At 46.9% G+C, this 14,133-nt stretch overlaps 3 protein-coding genes across 3 annotated transcripts in view; all 3 read left to right on the plus strand.

The window, feature by feature from the left end:
• LOC132023593 (olfactomedin-4-like) overlaps nt 1–2,850 on the plus strand; it is a 5,827-nt gene extending 2,977 nt beyond the window's left edge. Inside the window, exons 6-7 of the mRNA XM_059409575.1 lie at nt 191–350; nt 1,946–2,850. Of these exons, the coding sequence (XP_059265558.1) occupies nt 191–350; nt 1,946–2,621 (836 nt within the window). The 3' untranslated portion in view covers nt 2,622–2,850. The remainder of the gene's footprint in view (nt 1–190; nt 351–1,945) is intronic.
• A 1,986-nt stretch (nt 2,851–4,836) lies between these two features.
• On the plus strand, nt 4,837–7,106 carry UBQLNL (ubiquilin like). Its single transcript, XM_059389928.1, has one exon. The coding sequence runs from the start codon at nt 5,074–5,076 to the stop codon at nt 6,916–6,918; it is 1,845 nt and encodes a 614-aa protein (XP_059245911.1). The 5' UTR covers nt 4,837–5,073; the 3' UTR covers nt 6,919–7,106.
• A 4,199-nt stretch (nt 7,107–11,305) lies between these two features.
• On the plus strand, nt 11,306–13,431 carry UBQLN3 (ubiquilin 3). Its single transcript, XM_059389942.1, has one exon. The coding sequence runs from the start codon at nt 11,306–11,308 to the stop codon at nt 13,271–13,273; it is 1,968 nt and encodes a 655-aa protein (XP_059245925.1). The 3' UTR covers nt 13,274–13,431.
• Nucleotides 13,432–14,133: the final 702 nt, after the last annotated feature.

A 14,133-nucleotide genomic window follows, 5' to 3' on the forward strand; every position in this document is an offset into this window, starting at 1 on the left:
CACACCTATAATCACACGTGAGCATTATCCTCTATTTGTGCAAGGTCAGACCTTCTTACATACCTGTGCATGCCCTCTGGCAGAAGGATACACACTGAAATGCACACATGGCTTTTACACTTTCATTTTCCTCTCCCTGTGGGTTGTGTGCTGCACTCCTAGTTTGTACTTTGCCTGCTCTCTTTTCCAGGTTCTTGTGCCCACGCAGGCCTCCAGAAAGTTAGCAGACCCCTTGTGGTACAAGTCAATTGGAGAGGCTTCTCCCACAAGGCAGGTGTTTGGGGTCGAGATGCAGCACCCAATCTAGACTCTTCCCTCTACTGGGTGGCTCCTCTGGGTTCAGAGGACAGGTGAGTTAAGGATGGTTTCTCTTTTGCAACCAGGTTCATTCCAAATGTTCCCTATCCTACCGTGACAGGTTTCTTTGTGGCCCCAGCAGAGCTTCCTCTATCCATTTTAGGTATGCCCCTGGACAAATTTAGCCGAGGCCTGACAAGTCACCTCCTAGAGCTCCTGTCAGGATTAAGGATGACTCAGATGGCCCTGAGCTCCTTCATAAATCTATGTGTCTGAAATTTTTAGTCTGATTGTAATCCAGACTGGTGCTACATATTGCATGATTTCATATAAAGAGCAAACTCTTCTCCACCTGGCCCTCAGAATCCTAGCTGCTTCTTAGAAGAAGTTTAAAGGATGAACTTGAACCTACTTATGACATGGACTCAAAGCTGAGTTTGAATCTCAGTACCTAAGCTAAGTGAGCTTGTAAAATGCTTTAATGTCTCAGATCCATTCTAGCCCTTTGGAAAGTGAGGATAGTTAAATTATGATATTATCATGTGAGAATCCATAGAAAAATGTGAACAGCATAGTCTGTGCTCATACATGTTCTCTTAGATGACAGGAATCCATGATGTGGTTGTTAGGTGTGACAAGATGTGATCAGGAAGAAGCCTAACTGAATCCATGAGATGATGATGAATGAGCCCTTCAATAACCTGGCAGCCTGGCTAGGCAGCTAGGTACAATATACAAACAGGGTATTTAAAGTCAGTCCATACAGGAGTATGAGAAAGATACAACTGAGTAGGAGATTATGGTAGGATAGGATGAACATGGCTTGAACCTGTCACTTCAAAGAGCCTCAGTGGAAGCTCACCTTGGAATACTGTTACTGATAACATCGTTTCCAATTCCTATAGGTGCTTCGTACAAGGTAAAGGCATTAACATGACTTTGCATTTTAAATCATCTCAGAATCTCTTTGGGTAAGGCAGAATTTATTGCCCAAAGTCAAGCAAAGACAACACTCAGAATTCAGGGATAATTTAAAGAACTTTCCAAAGTGACCTTATGAACATAGGTCTCCCAAATCCAGTTCCAGAACTATGTCCTGCTCCAGGGCACTGGTGTCTCAGGGCAGATGGAAGGCAGTGGAGTCGAGCTACAAAAGAGTCTCCATTAAGAAGAAAATAATAATAGCTATCCCTTGATAATAGCTTACGTTGAGATAAATATTCTACTAATTGGTTTATTAGCATTATTTAGGTCAATCCCAATATCAATGAAATAGATTATTTTGTTATTATTTTTACGGATTTTAGTTATGGGCTGAGTGACTTTGAGCAAATTACTTAGTCTTTCTCAGGCCCAGTGTCCTAGTCCATGGGAATACAACTGAAGTTCTGGTGCTTTCTCTATAATTAAATGAGATAATGCAGTCACAGTGTCCATGAGGCATCGCTGAGTTTGAGGTCAATGTTATTTCTGTTACTCATTTTTTTTTAACAGTTGTTTTTGGTCCCAGTATATTGTAAGAAAAAGAAGAGAGATTACAAATCAGTTCTGTTTGATTCCAAAACTTCCACTATTAATTAGAACACTATCCTGATCATTTTTATTAGCACTGTGAACCCTGATGATTCTGGTGTGGGGTTTGGCCTAGGTACTTTGACTACTACCGGCTGTACAAGTCCTATGATGACCTGGTACTGATGAAGGACTTTGTGGAGAGGAAAATGGGCTATGGTGATGGCAGTGGTAATACTGTGTATGAGAACTTCATGTACTTCAACTACTATGGCACACGTGACATTGCCAAGGTGAATCTCTCCTCCAACACTCTGGTGCTGCAACGCACATTGCCCAGTGCCACCTACAACAACCGCTTCTCCTATGCTGGTGTGCCCTGGAAAGACATAGATTTTGCTGGTGATGAGAAGGGGCTGTGGGTACTCTATGCCACTGAGGAGAGCAAGGGAAACCTGGTTGTGAGTCGTCTCAATACCAGCACCTTAGAAGTGGAGAAAACCTGGCGCACCAGCCAGTACAAGCCAGCCATGTCAGGAGCCTTCATGGCCTGTGGAGTGCTTTATGCCTTACGCCCACTGAGTACCCGCCAAGAGGAGATCTTCTATGCTTTCGATACCACCACGGGGCGGGAACGCCATCTCAGCATCGTGTTGGATAAGATGCTGGAAACACTTCATGGCATCAATTACTCCCCCTTGGATCACAAGCTCTATGTCTATAATGATGGCTACCTGATCAACTATGACCTCAGCTTCCTGACCCTGAAGCACAAAACGACCAGCTTGAAAGCTCTCTTGGCTTCTTCCTGATCACATCCTGTCACACCCAAGAAAACATCCAGGCACTGAGACCCCTGGGGAAGAATACTGGGAGAATCATGTCATCCTCATATCTAGATGAATCCCACCCCCCCCCAAAATGGCCATCACTCTTACTGAATGAGAAAAGTTGATTATATCTTTATCATTGATAATCTTTATAATTGATAATTCTGTAAAACTGATAACTCAGTCTTCATATTAAAGTTCTTTTCAGTAATGGCCTAGATAGATTTGATTGGGAAACAAATGCTAACAGTAACACTAACAAACACCTCTTTTCTAGAATCCTAGAATTGTAGAAGCTTCACTCTAATTTTTAAATCTATTCTGTGTTTTGAAAACTGGGAATCCAGCTCTGACAGTTATAAAATTCCAAGAACTAGGCTTAGTTAGTAAATCTTAGGTTGAGAGCCTCTGATCCCAGTGCAGAGACCCAGGGCAACTGACATTAGAATGGGATATAGAAGTCCCTTTTCTTATCCTTAGCCTCCTGCAGGGTACCTGGGAAGAAGAGAGGCAGGGTCTTGGTGTGAAAATCAATGTTTCCCTGTTCTTAATCAATCTCACTTTGAGTGCATTTGAGAGAAGTACTTAGGCCTGAGTCTCATTCTAAGAGGTAAGCAGCTAATGGCTAAACATGAGGAAGGTCTGATATGGACTGAGCTGGTGGTCTAGACATTCTCAGTAGAGAATCTTTCAGTGTGACACACAAAGTCCCCTGGCCAACTGTCTGTAATAGCTTCGCTCATCTTCAACACACAGAGAACACAGAGGCCCAGACACTTCACTTCCATTACTTATAGATCCCCCACCATGCAACTGCCTTCCATGGAGTTGGATTCCAGACCCCAAAGTCTTCACAGTCGCCCAGAGGATACCAGAATACTTCCTGCACAATGTCTCATGCTTATACTTCCCCGTATACATACATTCACAAATATGCATCCAATCAGACTTATGGGTTGTTCCTTATATGTAGAATATTTCCATCTACATAGACATAAATACACATTTTAACATATTCACTAAGGGCATATTCATCTGCTGCCCAAATATAGACCAAGCACTATCCTCCAAACCTGCATGGAACTGAGAATCTGTTTTAGTTGCCTAAACCTGTCCTGGTAGGAATTTTACCATCAATCACCTCCACTATCATCTCTTGATTTACAGACATCTCTCCCCCTAATTCTATGACACAAAGGTGGGCCCTGAAGATTGGGCTAAGACACTGAGTCAAATCTTTCTAAAAGTTCTACTAAAATGACATGTAGCAAGACCAAGTGACAGGTGAATAAAAACTATTTTGCGAGGAAGGATTCACTCACCTTCAATTTGCCATGCCCCTCAGGGAGCCTCCCAAGCTAACCTTGCTCCTGCTTTTAGGATAGTGGAAAGCTTTCTCTACATGAGAGCACACTCAATGAAATCCAGTATCGCTAAACCTAGAGCCACAGAAAACCATGATCTCCTCTTCCACTTGTGAACTTTGTCCTTGCTCTCCTTTCCTTTGTAAGGCCTCCATTTTTTGAGTTCTCTAACAAAAGTAATAAGATCCTTTTTATAGGAGAGATTCCATTTTTACTGGTATGCAGTTTTATCTGTGGCTTCGACAAACACAGCTTTCAATAATAAGCCTGCCATCCCAACGGGGACCCACACATAGCACCACAGACAAGCCACACATCTCACATAAAAAAATCTGGCCGTTTTTTTTTTTTTAAGATTTTTAAAATTTTTAAAATTTATCAGATACAGAGAGAGGGAGAGCTGAAGCCAATGGAGCAGCAGGCAGAGGGAGAGGGAGAAGGAGACTCGCCGCTGAACAGGGGTTCAATCCCAGGACTCTGGGATCATGACCTGAGCAAAAGGCAGAAGTTGAACCCACTGATCCACTCAGGTGCAACCCCCCATCCTTATTTATTTATTTATTTATTAATAGTTCCATCCTGTGAACTTTGTGGTCCATCTCTGGAGAATGAGCTCGTTTTACTTTATTATGGAGATGTGGTGACCCACCCCCACACATGCACTCACACAAATATGTCTCCCTTCCCCAGCTGGTGCTGGCAGACTGTGAGACTAGAGTTGACATCACAATATCCCTTTTTTGAAGAGGTTATGGTGTTGGTGGGTGGGGCAGAAGGGAGGGGCAGCCCTGGGTGGAGTCATCTTTACTAAGCCCACCTAGTACCAACTATGAGTCAGTAGCCACGGACAGGCCTCAGCTAGGCCACATCTGGAGAGCTGGGGTGGGGGGTATAACATCGCAAAATACCTGGGCCCAGCCTGGTCACTCTTCCCTCTTTGGGCAACAAGGAAACTAGCCTTTGGGCTAAGAACACGACACCTGAGACAAAGGCCAGCAGAAACATTCGTTTCCCCTCACCCCTTCTGGCCCGGCTTCATCCTGCTCACCACTGGCCCTCCCACTGAGGTCATGCCGCATGTCATCCCACGAACACCCAGGATGGCCCAGAGTGGGCATCCTTCAGGTTTGTCTGCAGACAAGAACATCTCTTCAAGTATCATCCGAGTGATAGTGAAGACAGCAGGCAAGCAGGAAGACTTTATGATAGCAGATGACACCTCAGTGAGGCAATTCAAGGAGAAGCTATCTGCTCACTTCAAGTGCCAGGTGGACCAACTTGTGCTGGTCTTCATGGGCCGCCTTCTTAAGGACCACGATACACTGAGCCAGAGGGGCATCCTAGATGGCCACACCATTCACTTGGTCATAAAGTCCAAATGCAGCTCCAGATCCCTAGCCCATTCCTCCCAGAACCTGCGGACCAAAGAGCCCAGCCACCAGGATAGAAACACCGAAGGAAACAGCAACGGGGTATACCAACCTGCCAGTGTGAGTCACACCACAGTGGAATCATCCCTCCTTGTGGAACCTGATGCACCCAAAGTGCAGAGCCAGGACCTAGAAATAGGTAGTCCAGAGTACATAGCCCAGATGCTACAGAATCCTAGTGTCCAGCAGCTTCTGTCTAACACAGACTTCATGAGGCAGTTCATCTCAGAACACCCAGACATGCAACAACTGATGCAGCAGAATCCAGAAGTCTCCCACATCCTTGACAATTCTGAGATCTTATGGCAGACTCTGGAACTGGCCAGAAACCTTGCCGTGATTCAAGAGATAATGCAGATCCAGCAACCTGAACAGAATCCTGAGTATCCACTGAATCCACAGTCACACTCGGGCTTAGAGACAAGGCCAGGTGGGGACAATGCCCTGGGTCAGACTTATGTGGATTGCAATGACCAAATGCTCAACAGCTCACAAGATCCTTTTGGGGACAATCCCTTCAGAGCTCTCCTGGGAGGACAAGTTTTGGAACAAGTTCAATCCTCACCTCCATCTCCAGCACCACCGCAGGAACGGCGGGACCAGGTCCCACAGCTCCCTACAACCCGAGTCATCTACACTAGTTCTTGTGGTTTATCTTCCATCACCTCAGCCAATGGTAGCCCTAACAGGGTGAACCATACTCCCAGTGCCTACGCCACAACTATCTCCAGCAAGGGCCAGAGTCCTAACTGTCCCATTCAGCAGCCGGCTGGGATACCAGCCTTACCTAGCATAGAGCTCACCCAGCAGCCTCAGGCAGAAGATAAAGATGCCACCATCCCTCTAAATAGCTCTGACCGGAAATTAGAGGATTATCTCCAGCCTTCAGATGAGCAGACCAGCTCCCAGATCACAGGAAGCATGATGCAGTTGCTTTTAAACAACCCGTACTTGGCAGCCCAGATGATGCTGTTCATAAGTATGCCCCAGCTGAATGAACAGTGTAGGCAGCAGCTGCCCATATTCCAGCAGCAGACACAGCTTTCTGACATGATTACAGCCCTAGCCAACCCCAAAGCATCACAAGCAATATTGCAAATTGAGCAGGGTCTGCAGCTCTTGGCCACAGAGGCTCCTGTTCTTCTATCCTGGGTTGCACCCTACCTATGGGGCCTGGGTTGGCTTCCTGCACCAAGCTGCAGCTACCCTGACACAGTGCCCTGGGCCTGGGATGTGCCAGATATTGCTGAACCCAAAGATCCTGAATGCTGCCATAAATATGGAACAGTTCTGCAGAGGCTACAGTCCTTAGCTGGAGACCCTTCCCACCTTCCACAAGCCCCTGAGATTCGTTTCAGTCAGCAGATGGAATCTCTAAAGGCCATGGGATTTGGAAACCCCCATGCCAATCTTCAGGCACTTATTGCTACTGAGGGGGACACCAGTGCTGCTATTCGCAAACTCAAGAGAGCCCAAGGATTCTAACCACCATGCCTCCGCATTTGCTAGTTACTTGCCTGCTGACCCAGTTGACCACATCATCTGCCTCTTCTACCCCTTCTGATGCTTCCATCCAGCAGAAGTCCTGAAAGAGAAGAAACCAAACAAAGCTTTCTCCACTGAATAACATACCATTGGCCATGGGTAGAAGATCTGTCAATAAAATGGCTACTCCCACATGCCCTCATCTGAGGTTTGGCTTTGTTTCTTTTACAAAAAAAGGGAACTGTGTGTGATATCCCTGTCTCACCTTTAATACATACATGAGCATAGACACACATCACATGCATATATTATTCTAGAGATAGAGAATCATAGTTGCATACATGGAACCACAAACCATGCTCACATACCCAAGGACATGCATATGCTGTGCACACATACACAAGGTCACATAGCCAAAAAGTCACAGATACAGCCACATACATTCAACACACTGCACACATGGCCATAGGCATGCACAGCATACCTGACAACATGTATATAGACCCATGTGTAGGGGAAGAAAGTCATAACATACTCATACAAAAGGGAAATTTACTATAGATACATATGTAGTTACAAAGACTTCCTCAACTGCCCAAGTCCAAATTACTCAAGTTTGGAACTGGAAGAAGAATGGCCTGGTGGGCCAGAATAGGAAAAGTCCACCTTTCAGCCAGGTCTAGCTAAGTATTTGTACTCTTTAGGAATCTCTTACTAACTGCCATTGTCATAGTTGTAGGACTTTGCTGGACTGTTACTATTCTCTCTTTAGTACAGAGAGATATAGTTGCCTATCCTGCATATCCTGCATATTCCCGTCACCAAAACTCGGGCATCTGGGGGCATGGCCACTTCCAAGAATACACATCCTTCAGTGTATCTAATGTCTGTAGCTTGTGTTCTATGTAGTCAGCCAGGACTCCATCCCTTCCTCTTCCTGCCTCCTCAAGAGCAGCCCAGCCAATAGGTATGTAAACAATCACAGAAGTCAAATATTATTTTAGGTGTTGATGAAATAGTAGTGACCAAATAAAGTCAAATAAGACAAATAATTTCATAAATCAAATATTGTTTTAGGCATTGAAGAAATAACAGTGACCAAATAAAGTTCCTTTATTTAAGAGTTTACTTTTGTGGGGAGAAGATTGTTTCCTACTTAACCTATGCATAAGGGCTATGAGGAAAAATGAAGCAGGATAAGTTCTTCTACATACAGGGTAATCCAGGACGGCTTCTCCAGAAAGGCAATAATTGATCAGAAACCAGAAGAAATTGGGAGAACTGAATACGCACTCCCTTGGGAGAAGTATGTTCCAGGCAAAGAAGGCTACCTAGGAGCAAAAGTGTGAGGTGGGAATATTCTTGATGTGTTTGAAGAATAACAAGGAGATATTGTAGCTGGAGTCAAGTGAACTGAACAATGGGAGGAAAAAGAGGACATCAGAAAGAATTTGGTGGGTCTGGTGAGGACTCTGGAGTTTACTATGAATGCAGTGGAAAATCCCTGAGGGATTTCGAGCAAATAATGCAGGTGTTTCAGTGTGTGGGTCTGGTTGCCAAGTGGGGAAAGACTGTGCTAGAGGTAGAGCTGTGAGCGGGCACACTAATGTGAGGTAGCTCTTGCAGTGGAGCGGGTGGGAGATGGTGGTATCTGGAGCAGTGGAGGTGGTGATGCAGGTTCAGATCTGGTCTGCAAAGGGTACCCAAAGAAATCCCATGTGCTTCTCACACACTACCCTTCTTCCAGCCCTGATGCTGCCATCAGAAAGACTGAAGGGAAGTCCACAAAACTCCAATTGCTCCTGCAGATCTACTGCCAGACTCCCCCTCCCTCCTCAAACTAGTAGAAAGGTCTTAAGAACAAATTATAGCAAAATGGATTTTCTACCTTCCCATTAAGATGCCTCTATCCAATCAATTCATCTTTTCAAAAAATATTTTATTTATTTATTTATTTATTTATTTACAGAGCTCAAGCAGGAGGAGGGCAGATGGAGAGGGAAAGAGAGAATCCCAAGCAGACTCCCTACTGAGCGTGGAATCAAATTGCTGCTCCACTCAGGGCTCAAAGTGGGGCTTGATTCCAGGACCCTGAGGTCATGACCTGAGTGAAAACCAAGGGTCAGATATTTAACTGACTGAACCACCCATGTACCCCTTATCCAATCAATTAATATAGTTAATCTTTGTACCCTGCTTGCATCAGGTTACCTGAAAAGCCCAAGCTCTATTGTGTCAACTTTCTAATTCTTATCCCAATATGCTCTGAAAATCCCTCATGTGACCCAATTTTCTACTGGTCATCAATTCACTGAACTTTTCCACCTACCATTTAGAACGCATAATTTGCAACAGCAAAACCCTACTTTATCTATAACATTTCCTCTATATGATCCCCACCTTTTGCCATAACTGAAATCTGGCTGTCCACTGAGCCTGCACACTCTGTGCTCCATCTTGTTATGAATAAATTGTCTGTGGACCAATATCAAGCTCTCCACTTGGGCACTGATCCCAATCTCTCCAATTCACCTACTCAATAGATTAGTCTTACAATTATTTTCTCTCCCTTCTGCATCTTTTATCCTTCCTCATCGTATTTTTCCCATCAGAATAAAAGCGTGATGTAAATAGTCTCAGCTTAAGAAAAAACAAAACAAAAGCGTCTCTATCTTTTTCTCTATCTATTTCCACACAGCCACCATAACCTTTCTCTTAGGTACAATACTCTGATTGAATCCACTTCATTTCCAACCCACTTGCTTTTCAACCCACTCCAGCCAGATTTCTGGCCCCTTCTCTCTTCCACGCCTGGGCTCATCATGGTCCCCATTCTCTTGTCCAGCCCAGTGGTTGGTTCTCAGCCTTTATCTTCCTGACCTACCAGCATCATCCAACACCATCAGTTAATCTCTCCTTTCTGAAACTATTCATTTGCTTTGTTCTCCCCCTCGCTCCTTTTTTTGGCTTAATGTTTTATTTCTCCTCCATTCCCTTTGTGGAACACATCTAATAGTCCAGATTTGTAAATATGTAGAGCCCATGCCTTAGTCTTTATATACCTTTATCCTGTTACTATACCCATTAATCTTATGATTCTAAATACTCTGTCAATGCTGATGAGTTGCAGACTCACAATAGTGAACTCCCTCCCTTCATGTCCATTTGGGTATAAGATAAATATCTCAAATGTATGTAACTCTGAACTCTGGGTTTTCTGTTTAAAACTTTATTCCCCGGGACACCTGGGTGGCTCAGTTGGTTGAGTGTCTGCTTTTGGCTCAGGTCATGATCTCAGGTTTCTGGGATCGAGTCCCACATCAGGCCCCTGGGGAGTCTCCTTCTCCTGCCTCCCTCTCTCTCTCTCATGAATAAATAAATAAAATCTTTAAAACACACACACACGCACACGCACACACACACACACACACACACAACTTTATCCCTTTTTTTTTTTTTTTTTAATCTCAGTAAGTAGCCAATCTATTCTTTGAGTTCTTCTGGGGAACAACAATAATAGTTTTAAAAAGTAAACTAAAAACTGTGTGTCATTTTTGGTCCATCTGTCATACTCTCGATCTTGCCCATCAAAAAGTCAATATGCTGAAGATACATAAAAAATTCATGGTTAATGTTGAATCAGAGAGAAGATAGAAACATAGAATGCCAGGAAGAAGAACAATTCAGGGTATAGCTGAATTTGGGTCTTCACAGGGACATGCCGGCTAAGCCTTTCCTAATTGCACAATCCAAGGCTGAGTCTCTACACAGCCCACACAGGTGTGAGGAAGTAGGCCTCTTGGCCTGTGATGGAAGGGTCAGCCTAGGTCCCTCACTGTGAAGAAGGCATCAAGATAAAGGAAATAGAAGAGGTAAAGTGAGGGGTGGCAGAGTTCCTAGGGATACAGAGCACCTTGGAGAGGTCTCAAGAATCCATTGTGTAAGGCTGTGATGTCAGTGCTGAGGTCACAGAGTTGACCTGATGGTGTTCCGGCCCAGAAGGCTTCAGGGGTGGCTGTTAGCAAGATGAGGGCGGTTTGGAGCCCTGTATAAGAGGAAGGACGGGGTCACAGCTGACTGGTATGTATGCCCCAACCCAAACCCTTCTTCCCACCTTTGCCCTTCACTCACCAACCATAGACCTCTTTCTCGGGTCATCCAGTCTCCCTCTCCCGACCTGACACCTCTCAGACCCATAAATCTCCACAAGCATCCCATCCCGAGACCCTTATTGCCCCTTCCATGCAGACTCCCTGTGCCCCTGCCCTGAGACCCCAGGCCCTCTTCCCACACTCCTACTTTGGCCACTGCCCCAAAGGATGATCTTGGTACCCCATCCCCATCCCCCAGCTGTGTCCCCACAGACCTGGGCCTCCTGCTGCCCACCATGGCCAAAAGTGGAGAGGCCCTGCCACAGGGCAGCCCAGCACCGATCCAGGATCCCCACCTCATCAAGGTGACAGTGAAGACGCCCAAGGACAAGGAGGATTTCTCAGTTACAGACACTTGCACCATCCAGCAGCTGAAGGAAGAGATATCCCAGCGCTTTAAGGCCCACCCTGATCAGCTGGTCCTAATCTTCGCTGGCAAAATCCTCAAGGACCCCGACTCATTGGCACAGTGTGGAGTTCGAGATGGCCTCACCGTTCACCTGGTCATCAAGATGCAACGCCGCACCATGGGCACCGAGTGTCCAGCGGCTTCAGTCCCTGCGCCAGCCCCCAGCCCTGGCTCATTCCCTCAGCCAAGCTCCATTTACCCAGCAGATGGGCCACCCACCTTTAGTTTAAGTCTTCTCACAGGCCTCAGTGGGCTAGGCCTGACCTCGGGTAGTTTCTCTGACCAGCCCAGCTCACTGATGTGGCAGCACGTCTCTGTACCTGAGTTTGTGGCTCAGATCATTGATGACCCTTTCATCCAGGGTCTGTTATCCAACACAGGCTTGATGCGCCAGCTGGTTCTTGACAACCCCCATATGCAGCAGCTGATGCAGCACAACCCCGAGATCGGGCATATTCTCAACAACCCTGAAATCATGCGCCAGACGCTGGAGTTCTTACGCAACCCAGCCATGATGCAAGAGATGATGCGCAGCCAGGACCGGGCGCTCAGTAACCTGGAGAGCATCCCTGGGGGCTACAATGTGCTTCGTACCATGTACACAGATATTATGGACCCAATGCTTAACGCAGTGCAGGAGCAGTTCGGTGGCAATCCCTTTGCTACCACCACTACTGCTAATGCCACCAGCAGCAGCAGCCAACCTTCGAGGACAGAGAATCGTGACCCTCTCCCCAACCCCTGGGCTTCCACATATGGAGGCTCGGGTGGCCGGCGAGGCAGGCATCCTGGGGACCAGGATGGATCCGAAACTAGAAATAGGGTTCCCAACATTCTGGGTAATATAGGGCTCTATGACTATCTTCAGCAATTACATGAGACCCCCCAGTCCCTGGGAACCTATCTGCAAGGGACTGCATCCACCCTCAATCCAAACCAAGAACCACCACAACCAGGAAATCGAATCCCCCCAACTTCGTCCTCCTCCCAGGAACGTGAGTCAGGCCAGCCTCTCCCCAAAGAGTCAGTAGCCATCAAGGGAAAGTCCTCTTGCCCATCCTTCCTGAGATATCCCTCAGAGAGGAGTGCTGGACAAGATGGAGGCCAAGGCGGTGCAGGGAACGGCTCCACTGGTCATACCACTAACATGCCTGACCTTATTTTAGGGCTAGGGCATTCGGCCAACAGGTTGCCATTTGTTCCTCCACCACCTTCCCCCATGGCAGCTTCCCCTGGGATGCCTGAGCATGCCTGGCTCCCCCCACCACCTTATCCAAGATCTCTGAGGCCTCCCAGCATGAGCCAGGTCTCACAGTTGCAGGATGAGATGCGCCGGCAGCTGCCACTGCTCCTGCACCTTCAGGCAGCCTTGACAAACCCTCGCGCCATGCAAGCCCTGCTCCAGATTGAGCAGGGTCTGCAGATCCTGGCTACTGAAGCACCTCGCCTCCTGCTCTGGTTCATGCCTTGCCTGGCAGGCCTGGGAAGTATGGCAGGCAGTACAGAGTCTAGAGAGGGCACCCTTATGCAGGAGGATCCCTCTCAAGCCCCAGCTTCCGAGGTTCCCCCAGCACAGGTCTCTGCAGAGCTGGGCCTCCATTCCATCCCTCTCCTCCAGATGTTGCAAGCTCTAGCTGGTGCCAATCCCCAGCAGCTGCAGCCCGAGACTCACTTCCGGGTGCAGCTAGAACAACTGCGGGCAATGGGCTTTCTGAATCCCGAAGCCAATCTCCAGGCCCTCATAGCCACTGGGGGTGATGTGGATGCTGCTGTGGAGAAGCTGAGGCAGGCATAGGAGCCCTTGTTGTTAAAACCATATCTTTTCCTCTGTGCTCTTTCCCCGTATCACACTACCCTAACTCCCCCGTTCTTGAATGCAGCTGCACACTATGAACCAAATCCACTATGATGCCCTTTACTGCGGAATCAATGTTGTTCCAGAGTCAATGAGGAAGAATGAGAGCCAGAAACAGGGTGGGGGTGCTGTGAGTGAACCAACCACCCCTGCCACTGTACCATCTTGGGACCCCAGTCTGAGCTTTGTTTATGCCTATCTCGAGATGCAATTACATCCAATCTCCAGTGTGTGCTGTAGCCTGAGTCCCAATTCTTTGTGGGCTGGGGGGAGGGGAGGGGACAGTATGGGAGAAAGACAGCAATGAGAGCTGGGTCTGCATGGGTGGGAGGGAAAGCTCAAAGGTTTGAGATTCAAAGATTCATGGAGAACAAAGGAGGGTGAGCTGAGACCCGCAGGTCCCCTTGTGTCCTTCCTGAGGTCCCCCAGATCTTGTGTCCTGTAGGAGCTCCCACCCTGTACTCTGTTCTTGGAACTTGCCCTGCAAAGTAAGCATGGTTGGTTCTTTCTATCACCCCTGAAGACTATCCCACAGGTGCCTCTCACTTTTTGGATTGGGGGTTGATTCATGAGTAGATAGGGAGCCTCAAGAATTCAGGCTGAGTTCTAAGATACCCTAATCTCACCAAGGTTACAAAATTACTGTCCCTGATGGACACAATTTGTCCTGGATGTCATCTTTCTTGCAGCTGCCGGCTCAGAAACAGAGTACTCACCCGGTGCTCAGCACTGTGCTTGCAGTTAGAGAGGCAATGTGACACAGAGACATGATCCTCCTTCAGGAGGTGATGGTCTGGGGG

This window comes from Mustela nigripes, chromosome 1 (assembly GCF_022355385.1).
Source record: "Mustela nigripes isolate SB6536 chromosome 1, MUSNIG.SB6536, whole genome shotgun sequence".
In the NCBI taxonomy this organism is placed as follows: domain Eukaryota; kingdom Metazoa; phylum Chordata; class Mammalia; order Carnivora; family Mustelidae; genus Mustela; species Mustela nigripes.

What these genes read in the sequence shown, in the direction of transcription:
- UBQLN3 (XM_059389942.1), top strand. Translation starts at nt 11,306, where the DNA reads ATGGCCAAAAGTGGAGAGGCCCTGCCACAGGGCAGCCCAGCACCGATC.
- UBQLNL (XM_059389928.1), top strand. Translation starts at nt 5,074, where the DNA reads ATGCCGCATGTCATCCCACGAACACCCAGGATGGCCCAGAGTGGGCAT.